Genomic DNA, 13,178 nt, shown 5'->3' with positions numbered 1-13,178 from the left:
GGGTTATATGAAACGTTGCAGCCACCAAGTGGGTAACGTAAAAGTCTGCACGCATAACAATGGTCATGTATAGGTTGGCTGGCATAAACAAAAAACGCTCTGACCAAAATATCAATAATTAAGGCGAGATATGCTAACATTTCAAAGGTGTAATAAAGAAATATTAACAGTGTTTGTGCTTCCACATACAGAAACAAAACGTTCTGAGAATACTGAGTTACTTTTAGGAACTATGCCAGAAAAAGAACGGCGAGTACAAACTAAGACTTGGAGTTGTCCTCAGCCTGCGAGCTTATTCCATCAATATACTTTTTGGCTTCTTCCACGGATTTGAAGATCCGGCGTTTGTCATTATGTGTCATGATTAAGTGGGCTGGATACAGAATGCCATACCGAATTTTAAGGGCACGAAGCCGGATTTTCACTCCATCAAAGCGCCTTTGCATCTTGCGAGTCTCGGCCGAGAGGTCAGGGAAGAAGGTGACGCGGTGGTTCTTATAGTGTACCTCCTTCATTTTCCTGACAGCTTTCAGAGTTGCTTCCCGGTCCCGATAGCTCTGAAACTTCATTAAAACAACCCTTGGAGCCGCAGGATTGGAGGCAAGGGAACCAATCCTATGGGCTCTCTCCACACAGCGGGACGAGGTGAAGTCCTCACCTAATGTCTCTCGGAGCCACTTCTCCAAGAAGCCACACAGATCCGATTCCTCGGATTTTTCAGGCAACCCGACCAGTCTCAGGTTGGAGCGCCTGCTCCTGTCCTCTTGCTCCGCAACTCTGTCAGAAAGCACCTCCACTGTTTTCTCCAGTGATTTAACTCTGCTTTGAAGGGAAGTGACATCGTCCTCTGCTTGTGAAATTCGCGCTTCTGTTTCCCCAGGTCTTGCAGTGAGCGATTGTCTATCCCCTTTGATATCCTTGATTGCTTTCAGCATATCAGCAGAATGTTTGTTCATATCCTCCTTCAGTAAGCTGATTGCTCAGAGAATATCACGGTTAGTTGGCGCTTCTTGAGCCTCATCCAAGTTAACCGGCACTGCCATGTTAGCATGAGCTACAATAGCCGCATGAGCTACAATAGCCGCATGAGTTACATTAGCCACATGAGCTACATTAGCCGCATTCACTTGTGGAGCCGTTTTAGTCGGTTGTTGGACCGGTTTGGCATTTTTCGGTGGCATGATCCCCAGTAAGCGTTTTCCCGTAAGCAAAACAGGCGAAATTGCCAATATTGGTCTGACTTACGGATTAATTGAGAGGATTTAGCAGCGAGCCATACGCACATACACCTTTCACTGAGACACCATAACCGGAAGTGACTAAATTAAACTTTTGATAGTGTGTAACGTTACAGATATTTTGTTTTAAAGGCAGGGCTGCTGAAAAGACAGCTAGCTGGCAAGTGGAAAGACAAGGGAGTGAGGGGAAAATAATCATCTCCATCCACTCATTATAAAATGCAAAAATTAAAGGTCTGTGCTCCCTTGAAAAGCTGAGTCTTTACTACCGAGTCGCAAGTAACTAAAGTGATGCGAAACAAGAATCCAGACGAGTCGTGGTTACAAACCTGCTTTCCTGTGAAACCTTGGCAGATGACCTTCGTGTTCTTGTTGATGTAGAGGTTCTTTCTGCTTCCTGTATAACAGTGTCTGACTCCACTCTGCTGCACTGTTGGATCAATACAGAAGAAAAGCAACACAGGGAGCAATCAGGTGAAAGACATCAATACACAAGCTGACATTATTCAACAAAGCCTTTCACAGCTGTGGTTGGAAAACATTCGGTTCGATAAAATGGAGTTTATCCAACATTCAGACACTCCAAGTCTTGTTTGACAATAAAATATTAAAGTTTTACTTCATTTCAAGGAGAATAATCAAATCCGAGTTAAATACTCTGCAGTGTTTCAACAAAAATCACTCTTGCTTTACACCACCAGCTTTCTGCAGACTTAATGGCTCCCGTTTTCAGAAGATGTAATCAAAACCCTCTTCAGTATTTAGAATTGAACATATTTACCGGGTTGCTTCTGCAGTGGCGCTGCCAACAAGTCAAAAATCTGTAGAGCATCAGATACCGATCTTACAAAGTATGCGTGCACGTGTGCGTTTATGCAACAGGAGCTCAGTTTCACAACTGCTCCAAATCTTAAACACCGACCATTTAATTCTGAAGCAATGAGATATTTTCACATCCGACCTAACCTCATCACCCTGCAGTTCAACCGATCTAACAGTTCAATGCATATAATATGATGCTTTAATGAATGTAGGAAGCACATGACTTGATAACATCAGCAAAATAAGGTTAAATCAGTTAATCATGTTAGCTACTTGTTGAGCAAACCCATTTGTCGGCGTGAGCTTCTGAAATGTCACTGCAAGCTCTGGGAATGAGGACTGGCCTTTGCCCCCCTCCGCATCCTGACATTTCATAAACTACTTTATTAAACAATATTGGAAAAAACAAATATATTTTTTTGCAGCCTAAAAGTTTTCACTCTGAGCAAACTGCTCTATAAACTCAATGAGCCAAAACAGAAGCTAGTGGTCAGTCCCAGTGTTTACAACAGCTGGGTGGAACTAAATAGAGCAGAAAAAAATATAGACTTTTAAAAATGTTTTAAATTTTAAGTATTTGTGATTGCAGCTGTGTACAATACCAGCTTTTCTTAGAGATTAGGCGCTAAACAAAATATATCAATCAATCATCGAAATATGAAGGACCCAGGCTGCTGCAAGCATAAAGTTAAATATCAATCTTTCTGTATCGATGCAGACGTTTTCAAATGTCTCAAATTATTTTCATTGTATGGTCAACATGTCATTTCCCCCACAATCAATATTTTTTCTTCTTTGCACTTGATATGTGTCCTGTTAAAAAGTATTCTAACTCCTTGAACATTTTCATGCGATATATCATTACCACCTTATACTTTGATGCAAATCATTGGGTTTTTTTTATGTGACAGACGATCAAAGTAGTTCATGACTCTGATGTGGAATAAAAATTATGCTTGTTTTTCCAATTTATTATTTTCAACTTTTCAACCTGAAAAGTGTGACATGCATTCAGTCCTGTTGACTCTCTTACCCCTGTGTTTTTGTTTTTAATGATGTAAAGCACTTTGAAATGCCTTGCTGCTGAAATGTGCTGTACAAATAAAATTTGACTGATTGATTGATTGATTACCCTAAATACAACGTATAAGAAATCGCCTTCATAGCACCCAGATCAGAGATAACAGTGGAGAAGTTTAAAACAAAACGAACTAAGCTTTGAACATCTCAATAAACACTGCTTAATCTGTAACCTTGAAAGGTAAAAAGCATTGCACAACTAGAAACTTACCAAGAGATAGTCATCATCCATCTAAACCGAAGAGCAACAGGAGTATTAACCAGAGAATAAGCCAAGAATAAGTCAGCATCCAAAGTTAAGCCCATTCAATGCCCAAACCTAAATATTACGACTTTTAAAAAAATTCAGACTCCATCCAATTTCATTCATCTAGGTGTGAAAGTGTGAAAAGTGTGAATGTGTGAAAGTTTGTCTCAATGGATGTGAAGTGCTTGTAGAGATGAGGACCAAACAATGTGCACCTGTACTTATTGGTTGCAGTAAATATTGACTCAACATTGACAGAATAAAAATACAACGCTTTCGATTTATGCTTAGAAAGGCTTGAAAAATTAATCATGCATATTTTTTCTTGTACTTCACTATTAAGTCCTAATTTTGCGCGACGTTAGGTAAGTGCTCTAAAGTTTAAGGCAACAAACTGTGGAAAAGCATGCAGAGTTATAAACAGTATTTTACTTCTTTCTTTACTTTTTCTTTACTTCTGAGTGTGTAGCACCGTTAATGGCCTGCAGCAGAAAACAGCAGCAGCTGCTGCAGCAGCAGATCGGTGGTTGAACTTTGCTCCGTTTTCAGAGCCTCATCCAGAGCTGAACAATGTCACTGTGCAAAGTTCAAAGAGTCAATACGAGTTTGATAATATAACTATGGCATTGACAAAAACAGTGTTGTATGTTGGTAATGCTATCAAACTATATGCACCTGTTGAGCAAACCTTAAGGCTAACATAAAGTGTTGCTATAATACAGCTGCAAACAGCTAAGTGTGTGGCTAAATTAGCCATTTCTACAAGAGTGGCTGCAACAAAGAAGTTATAACTCTGACTGTTCAGAACATGCAAGGTCAGATAATGATAACATTGTTATAGAAGTGAATGCGAGTTCCGTAACTATAAGTTGACCACCAAGCAAGTTGGCTGACTGTCAAGAGAGATTTCCCAGATTACTTCAGCGACTGATGTGTCTGACTTTGAGAGCTCAGTGAAAGCTAACCCAGGTGTCAGTGTAGAGTTGTCCGTACATCTCCGAAAAACACCTGCGCACACATTCTGCGGTACAATAACTAAACTCCTAAACTTCTCAAGCGAAAAAACCCGCACTTAAATAAAATACTTACAAAGCAGCCTGGCAAACAACCTGCTATGAGACATCTTCGGTCATTCAGCAATGACACCACAGGCTAAGGACTTCGTACGTAGAATTTAGCTGACTTAAAAAAAATCCAGTGAAACTCAAGAGTACCAACAAGCTTGAAAATAGATTTGTCTTAAAATACAAAATTAGTATTTATGAATGATCAACATTTTATCATTAAAAAAATGTATTTATTGGATATAAAAATGAACACAAGCATTAATGTTCTCATTTTTCCTACAGGCAAAAACGTTCGTCTTTCACTCATGGTGCACTCTGGGTATTGAAGTCCGTGGCAGACTATTAGCGAGAGAGAATTCCGCTTCAGCTCTAGAGGGCGCCTCGACCTCATAGACGACTTTTAGTAAAAGTCACATAAATAACAGTGAAACAGATAACTAAACCGTGGCATATTTTTGTGTGAACAATATCTTACAAACGGATATTCGGGTGGTTATCTCTCCAGATTATAAACCCAGAAAAAAAAAATCAATACAGTTACGAAATGCTACTTCTAATTAGTAAATAATATATTCTAAAAGTTTCATTTTTGACAAGTATCTACAGTGATAATGTTTATCTTAATATATATTTTCTAAATCTTTTTTCAGTCTCAATTGTTCTCAGAATCTCTTGCTTGTTCTTGTTCTCTCTTGCTCTCGATGAAGGCAGACACTTTTTTCCTATGCTCCCTCCCTGCCCATGCCTGCCTTTCTTGCTCTGTTTTTGTCCTGTCTTTTTCTATATTTTTGGAGCCTTTCTTTGCACATCATCCAGATCTACAAATTATGGATCTGGTCAATCGATCTCTCAACCTTACCTCACCTTACCCTACCTTACCTTACCTTACCTTACCTTGTGCATCAGCTCATTATTTGCATTAATTTGTTATTTTCTTATTGCATGCCCTACATAGTTCACTGGCTGTCCTAGGGGGTCAAAGATTATCTCCAAATAACATACATGAAGTCTTGTCATTTCTTTTATACATTACAATGAAATTGTTTAGAAACTATTTTTATAACACTTCTCTGTCTATATTCAGTATTCACATAAGCTACTATCGGTAGTCTTCAGGCCCTGTACAACAGTTTTCATTCTTTACTGCAGTCCTAAGCTGTGTTTAATTGGGAACAACTCATGTCAATTTGACAGCTCTACACAATAACTGACAATCTAGCAGGCCTACTTATTTCTGCATACAAATAAAAATCAAACATAGCAGAATTAAAGAAATTACCACCTGCAACATTTAGGCGTAGATTTGCATGTGCCGCTTTGCTTGTCACAAGAAACTACCTGGGATGATTTGGTCAACTGAGTTTGACTAAAATGTATTATAATTACCATCAGTTTAGATTATATGTCACTGAAAGTAATAAAACTTCAAAATTCTATTTCATAGAAAATTTAAATATAACATAAAACTAATAAATAGGATTACAAATAAATAAAATAAATGATGTGATACGAAACATAATATTGCATAAACAATGACTTGACTGATGACTTGACAGTTTCCAGTGCACGGTCATCCTTCACGAGGACAGTAAGGCAAATTTTATTTCTGAAGAAGCCAGCAGTTCCCAGAGAGCTATCTCAGTATAATGAAAAGTTAAGCGGAAAGGAAAAGTCATTTTTAGCCCTGCTGCATCTTTTTTTCTACAACACTAGCTTTTCAACTTTGTATTAAGCACTAAGATATTTGTCAGTTGTGACACAGTGAGAAATAACATGATCATAACACATTTCTGTATCGATTTTTATCATTGTTCCTATGTAATATCTAACCTTGTGAAAAACCAAATTTTGGGTTTTTCACAAGGTCATAATCATCCATGTTTAAAAACATAAACACAACCTCATACGCAATGTAAATGAACCAATTATTGATCATATCCTAATTTATTGGGATATTATAACACATTTCAATTTTTGACATTCTATAGTTTTCTGCATAACTAGAAGATCTGTTCTACATTCATGTAAAAATGCTTTTTAACCTACCCTTCCTCTTTTTGCTCAGTTCAACTTACCCAATCACAAGCCACCAACTCCTCTGACGCTGATTGGCCGTCAACTAAGATCACGTGTCACCTCTACGCAAATTTCTAAACCCATTTACGCCCCGTTTTGTTCGTCCTCTTTTTGTGGTGGCTTAAGTTTACGTACCGGCGTCGAGCTGCGCTCATAAAACAGCGCAGTGACACAAACGATCCCCAGGAACTGCCCAAGTCAAACTCAAAACCCGGCCCTGCCGAGCAACTCAAGATGGTTTTAGAAACAATTTCAAAGATAATAAAAGTGCAGCTTCCGGCCTACTTGAAGAAGCTGCCGCTGCCGGAGACTATCGGAGGGTTCGCGAGGTTAACAGGTAATTTACGGCAGTCGCGGTGGTTGTAACGTGAGGATGAACTCGTGAACTGTTCGGGGACAGTTCACACTTAGCACTCAGCTCTGATCAGTAGCCTGCACGGGCATCACAACTTTACCAGCACATTGCTTACGCTTTGTCCAATAATGTGAGACCTTAAACAGCGCTTAGAGGAATGCAGGAAGAGTAGTGCATAATGTAGTTTAGCTCACGAGTTACATAACTTCATCTCAGGGCTGAGGAACTTAAAGGCAGTCTCTGTTGGTAGCGATGAAAAAACGAACAGATGATCTGCAACGTAGAGACTTTGCTGCCCCGTTTTGGGTCTGTTGGTTTAAATGTCACTTTTGTCTTGCAGTAGTTGTTTTTGCGCTCATTATAAAGAATAGATTTGATATCGTGTAAGAACATGATGACAGAGCAGGCTCGCAGGGTGTGTTGTTATGCATTATAAAATGAGGGAAAGACTTGACTATAAGTTTAGGATCTTGTAAATTCATATTTACAAGATATGTAAATATCTTGTAAATATGAATTTACAAGATATTCTCTCTGCCCCAAACCTCAATGCTGTAATAGAATCTGTAGAAGCATCTTTTATTTTTGCAGATCTTCCAGGGCATGTATCTACTAGTTATGCACAGTTACAGGCTCAAATGTTTCAATGCATATTTCAGTAAGTCCTTGTTTAAGCTACTTTGCATAACTTTTTACCTCGATTCTTGTTAAAAGTAGGGCTGAAATGAGGACGTAACAGTGCGATATCATTGTCAAATATTGAGACATATTTTTTGTCATCACCGCACCACGTGCTTTCTTCATTATCATCACAATCTCCCCACCACTGCGTCTAATCTATTTAGACAGTTTATTCTTTACAGAGGTCAGCACAATTCTATTCAACTGACAAAATATATTATGGATCATTAAATATTTTATCCCATCTATTGCAGCAAATTGGTCCTTTTTGACTGCAATATTAAATTTGCAATAGCAATTGCAATTTTCTGTAGTGTGTTCTTTAAACTTTGTATACTGAAAGTGAACTGGAACTTTATGTGATAGGCAAACCTACAGTTTAATGTAAAAAAACAACAACACACACATTATGGTTTCCATATGTCATAAAAATGGTTAGAACTATCTGTGACCTTCAGCATCTTGGACACAATCGTTTCAGTCAGTACTCTGGACTCTATCCAACAGGCTGAATACATTATTGGCATGCAAATCATGAGTTATTATAGACAGTAATACCCTGGCAAGGACAATTCATGGTGTTGAAAAAATGCAAAAGGGAGGACATCAAACATAATGGTTTGCTGATGGAGTTACTAGTTATTTGAAGAAAAAAAAAGGATCTTTAGAGCCAGGACTATCTGCAACTTTTAGTCAGATCTACAAGTGATAATCTTCCAAGCATCTATTTAATTAAGTAGAAATGGTAACACAAGCAAAAATAAAACAAGAAAAAATAAATATAAAAAGGCATTCAGTTCTAATATTATTTTTGTGTCAGTACCAGCTGTTGTCTGGTGTAGCAAAGGGAAAAGTAGGTTTGGTCAAACTGACCCCCCAGTTTATGTGCTTAGCTGGTTATTTAACCTACAGGTATTACATTTCAAGTCTTAGAAAAAATTTATTCACATTGTTTCCTGTTTCATAAGTACTTGGCTGTTTTTACTTATTACCCAAGATCCATAGAAGCTGAAACATTAATACTTTAATGCATCTCATAGATGCATTGGTTAAAAAAAATCTTGAAATAGCCTCTGTTTGCATGCTAATACACCATATCCCCCCCTCTCTGCCCCAAACCTCAATGCTGTAATAGAACCTGTATCTTTTTTACAGATACATCTGCAGAACTTCCAGGGGATGTATCTAATAGTTATGCACAGCTACGGACTCAAATGTTTCAGATCGAGGAAGTTTTACTATCAGATAAACATTACTTGTGTAAATACAAAAATCAGATATTAAATGCTGATTTAATCAAGGGGAAAATGTTTAGCTAAGCAAACTGTTAGGTAAAAAAAAAAAAAGTAATGGCCTTTTTTTCTTTTTTGAAAATGACACGTTACTCCCTGATCTAAATACATTTCAGAACAGATGAGAAACAAAGTCATCGATATGTATCACTTAGGAGAGGGTTATAAAACCACTCAGTGAGCCACAGTAAGAGTCATTATTCTGATGAGACTGTGGTGAACCTTCCCAGAAGTGGCTGGTCTACCAAAACTCCTCCAAGTGCTTCTTGACGACTCATTCAAGACATTACAATAGATCCCAGGATGACGTCTGAGACACTGCAGACCTCATTTGCTTCAGTCAAGGTCAGTGTTCAGGATTCGGCAAAAAGAAAGAGACGAGGTGAGCTTCAGGGCCTAAATCGCTGTCAGACTGCCACTGGGCAGCTGTGCCTGCAATAAAGCCATCAGTGTGTGACTGTGTACATGAAAGGGTGAATGACTGAATGTGCTACATCTCAAAAAATTAGGATACTGCATAAAGTGCAATATTTCTTGCCAGCTATCACAGAAAGCGAAACAGCTATTTTATAGAGATTAGATATACATAGATATGTCAAGCCTTTATTTTTTATTTTTTGCAGTTTTAATGATTATGCCTTAGAGGTAAAGAAAACCCAAAATTTAGTGAATTAGAATATCCTATTATTAGATGAATAAAAACGGATGTTTTAGAAACACATTTCAGACTTCTGAAAAGTATTTTAAGCCTCGGCTTGCATGAATTAATGCAACAATGCATCGTGGTATGGAGGCAGTCAGCTTGTGGAACTTTGTAAGTGTAATGGAAGCCCAGATTTTTCCTTCATACTCTAGGATCTTGACTTCCAAATTAAATGCAGAATTTACATAATTTATCTGAAAACAGGACTCTTGACTAGGCCTGGGCAATAAATCCATAATATCACATTATACAAAAGATCAAAGTCAATAGAAAATACTTGCACATCCCAAGTTTTGTGCCTCATAGCTTCCTCAAAATAGGTCATGCCACCAGTTTGGCAGTGTTTCAGATATTTATAACAAACAACTAATCTATAATTATTGAATTATTGAAATGCTTATATCATGATACGTTTTCAGCATATTGCCTAAGTCTACTCTGGAACCGTTGTGCAGCACTCCAGTTTTTTTTTTTCTCCTTAACCCATGGAAGACGTCAGAAACATTGTCTCCGGTTCAGTAGTGTCTGGACACGGGGAATGGAGGATCTCTAACCCATGTTTAGTGTCTGTCTGTGTGTGGTGGCTCTTCTTTGCTTAACAATCCTCTCAAAGCTGGGGATTTTCCTGTTGCTGGTGTGCCATTTCCTACCACACTTCTTCCTTACACTCAACTTTCTGTTAACATGCTTGAATACAAAACTCTGAACAACCAGCTTCTTCACCAGGGACCTTTTGTGGCCTCTCCTGGTTGTGAAGAATGTTCATGATGTTTTCTGGACATCTGCCGAGTCAACACAGAGTCTTCCCTGTAATTGAGTGAGTGAGTGAGACTGTTCAAAGACTCAGGAAACCTTCGCAGGTGTTTTGATTAGCTAATTAGGGTGTGACACCATGAGTTTAACAATATTGACCTTTTTCAAAGTAATTTAATTTTTTATATCACCATGTGTGATGATTCTAGGTAATATATAGTTTCACTTTTGAAGGTAGCTGGCAAGAAATATTGCACATTTACGCAATATTCTATTTTTTTTCCAGATGTATTAGAATAGTAGCTCATCAGCATGTGAATGTGTGTGTGAACGGGTATGTGACTGAATGCAGCGTAAATGCTTTGGGGTCTTAGACTAGATAAAGTGCAGTCAAAGTACAAGCCATTTTAAATCACTGCCGATCAAAAAGAACACCAAAGCTCATATTCGTCAAAAAAAAAGTCTTGATGATACTCAAGGGGCAAAAACCTGTGAAGAAATATTAGAAAGTTTTTGAACAGAGCTTTTCAGAAAAAGACTCTCCATTGTCCAGCTAAGTGCCTGAGTTCATCATGACTCAGGCACTTAGCAGGACAGTGATCTAATTCGCACAAGTATGGCGACCTCTGAATGGGTCAGTGGTTAAAAAAAAAAAAAAATACAGAAGGGAGGTTTTGTGGAGTCTGACTAGGCCACTTTATCTTATTTATCTGAAACAATCTGTTCATACTCAAACACTCAAATGTGGTTAAGTTAAAAATAATTCTGCATAGAGACTGAACCAAAGTCCTACACAGAAATGTAAAAACTCACAAACGATTGTAGTTGTTGCCCCTAAAAGTGGCACAACCAGTTGTTACTAGGGGGCAACTGAATTGTTTATTGGGTAAGGCTGGCTTACCCAATCTTGCAAATATACGTGTCGCCATTAATATTTGCAAGATGATCTGAGCCACAAGGTACACAGTGCCTTAAAAGTGGCTTTAGCATACATTCTAGTTGTGCTCCAGCCTGAATGATGAAGTTCAATTTCTTATGTATGTCCACAGTGTCTGAGTGGCTCCGGTTGCTGCCTCTCCTTGGCATTTTGGCCCTGCTGGGCTACCTGACCATTCGTCCGTTCCTGCCTAAGAAAAAGAAGCAGAGAGACAGCCTGATCAACCTGAAGATCCAGAAAGAGAACCCCAAAGTGGTCAACGAGATAGACATCGAGGACTTGAACAGCGCAAATGTGTGTTACTGTCGATGCTGGCGCTCCAAAACTGTGAGTTGACTTCTCGGCTTTGACCGTAGAATCCTGCAAAAGCTAACCTGCAGTGACAAGTGATCCTGTGTTTTGTCGCGCATTCTGAAGTGGTTGATGCGACTGTCTGATCCACTAACATAAAGTTATTTCCTGTTTTTAGTTTCCTGTTTGCGACAAGTCACACTTAAAGCACAACGAATTAACCGGGGACAACGTGGGACCTCTCATCCTCAAAAAGAAGATACTATAATTGACCACGGAAAGAAGTTTACGTCGGACTAGTCTGTACTTCATCTTTTCCTGGTATTTTGTTTTCCTTATAAAATGCAGTCCATTGTTTGAGTGAGAATTTGAATTTTTCTAGTTGGGGTAGTTTTGTTTTTCTTCAGTTAAGCTCTCATTGGTCTTCTAATTTACATACATAATTGTTTATACAGTATACTTTAAAAGTGTTTGTCTCTATATGTCGGGATTACATTCAATTTCACTGGGACCACTTTAATGGAACAACCCAAAGCGTTAACTAACTTTATGATACCTTCTTATAATGTGACCTGGAGCCTGAGGGCTGGTTTTTGCTCCACTCAGTATAATGGTTGTTTAAATGAAATACCCAATTTATTAGTCCAACTTGCATGTAACATTTTGTCATGTATGCCTTCATTTAGTTGTTTCTAAGACCATTTGCCTGCTTGAGTGCCAAATTGTTTTTACCACAACACTTTGGAGGTGTAAGATATTTGCTGATAGATCAATATGTATGTATGTAATGAGTGTATGTATTCATAATGCATGGGATACTTACTGTAGATTCTTTATGTTTTGTTCATAGACATGTATTGCTGTTGTGTTGAAACATTTCAAACCACTGTGCTGTTGAGGTTTCAGAACTGCAACAAGTTTGACTTGCTGAATTCACTGCATTTGGCTTCTTGGCAGAATACTTCCTGTAGTATGAAGCAAAAAATATTTTCACACTTAACATTTGCTTTCACAGTTAGTTCTTTGTTTGGTATTTATAAATAACTTCATGTATGTTAATGTTTGCTAGACTAAGTTGTTCATACTAAATGTTAATGGAAGTGGTCATGAGTAATTCAGTTGCTTAAGTTGGCAGAACCTCAGCTTCTTATTCAATACTTTGAAAATCTTCATGTAACTTAAGATGAAAATTTAAGTGAATGTCCCTTTTAACTCAGTTTATCATGTCCTTGTCTTTAATTTAATTTCATTATAAAATTGCATTAAACATCTGTGCTGCAACAGTAAACAGAATCAGCTTAGGCTGCTCTGAGTTTCATAAACCACAGAGTATGTGCTTCATGGGTTTGATGTTCACCATCTATCAAAAGTTCAGATTTACATGATCTTTTTTTTATTTTATTTAAGGCTTCTTTTTTTTTTTTGTTATTGGATTAATTGGAAGGGATTCTTTTTTTTTTCTTTTGTCGTTTTAGAGCTTTTTGTATTTTTGGCCACAGACTCGGCTCTTTGGTACAACTAGTTTGCATCAACATTCTGGCTCTTGCTCCATTGCATTGGGGAGCAATGCATTGGTTGCATTTCCAATTTAGAAGTCAGGATAACTTATTTTTGGTTTTATTCCCAACCTGTTCTG

At 38.0% G+C, this 13,178-nt stretch overlaps 2 protein-coding genes across 3 annotated transcripts in view; one reads left to right on the top strand and one right to left on the bottom strand.

Moving 5' to 3' along the window:
• The window catches only part of suclg1 (succinate-CoA ligase GDP/ADP-forming subunit alph), a 25,220-nt gene extending 20,635 nt beyond the window's left edge, over positions 1–4,585 (bottom strand). For both annotated transcript variants that reach the window (XM_007551839.2, XM_007551838.2), the window contains exons 1-2: positions 4,477–4,585; positions 1,568–1,668 (exon numbers count right to left, since the gene is read on the bottom strand). In XM_007551839.2, coding sequence (XP_007551901.1) covers positions 1,568–1,668; positions 4,477–4,510 — 135 coding nt within the window. In that variant the 5' untranslated portion in view covers positions 4,511–4,585. The remainder of the gene's footprint in view (positions 1–1,567; positions 1,669–4,476) is intronic.
• Positions 4,586–6,682: 2,097 nt separating this feature from the next.
• cisd2 (CDGSH iron sulfur domain 2) lies at positions 6,683–12,861 on the top strand. The gene is made up of 3 exons (XM_007551832.2): positions 6,683–6,867; positions 11,364–11,578; positions 11,721–12,861. Exons 1-3 carry the CDS (start codon positions 6,765–6,767, stop codon positions 11,808–11,810), a joined length of 408 nt encoding a protein of 135 aa, XP_007551894.1. The 5' UTR covers positions 6,683–6,764; the 3' UTR covers positions 11,811–12,861.
• The last annotated feature ends 317 nt before the right edge of the window (positions 12,862–13,178 follow it).

Source organism: Poecilia formosa, unplaced genomic scaffold, assembly GCF_000485575.1.
Source record: "Poecilia formosa unplaced genomic scaffold, Poecilia_formosa-5.1.2 Scaffold44, whole genome shotgun sequence".
NCBI classification, from domain to species: Eukaryota; Metazoa; Chordata; class Actinopteri; order Cyprinodontiformes; family Poeciliidae; genus Poecilia; species Poecilia formosa.
This window is presented reverse-complemented; position numbering and strand designations above follow the sequence as displayed.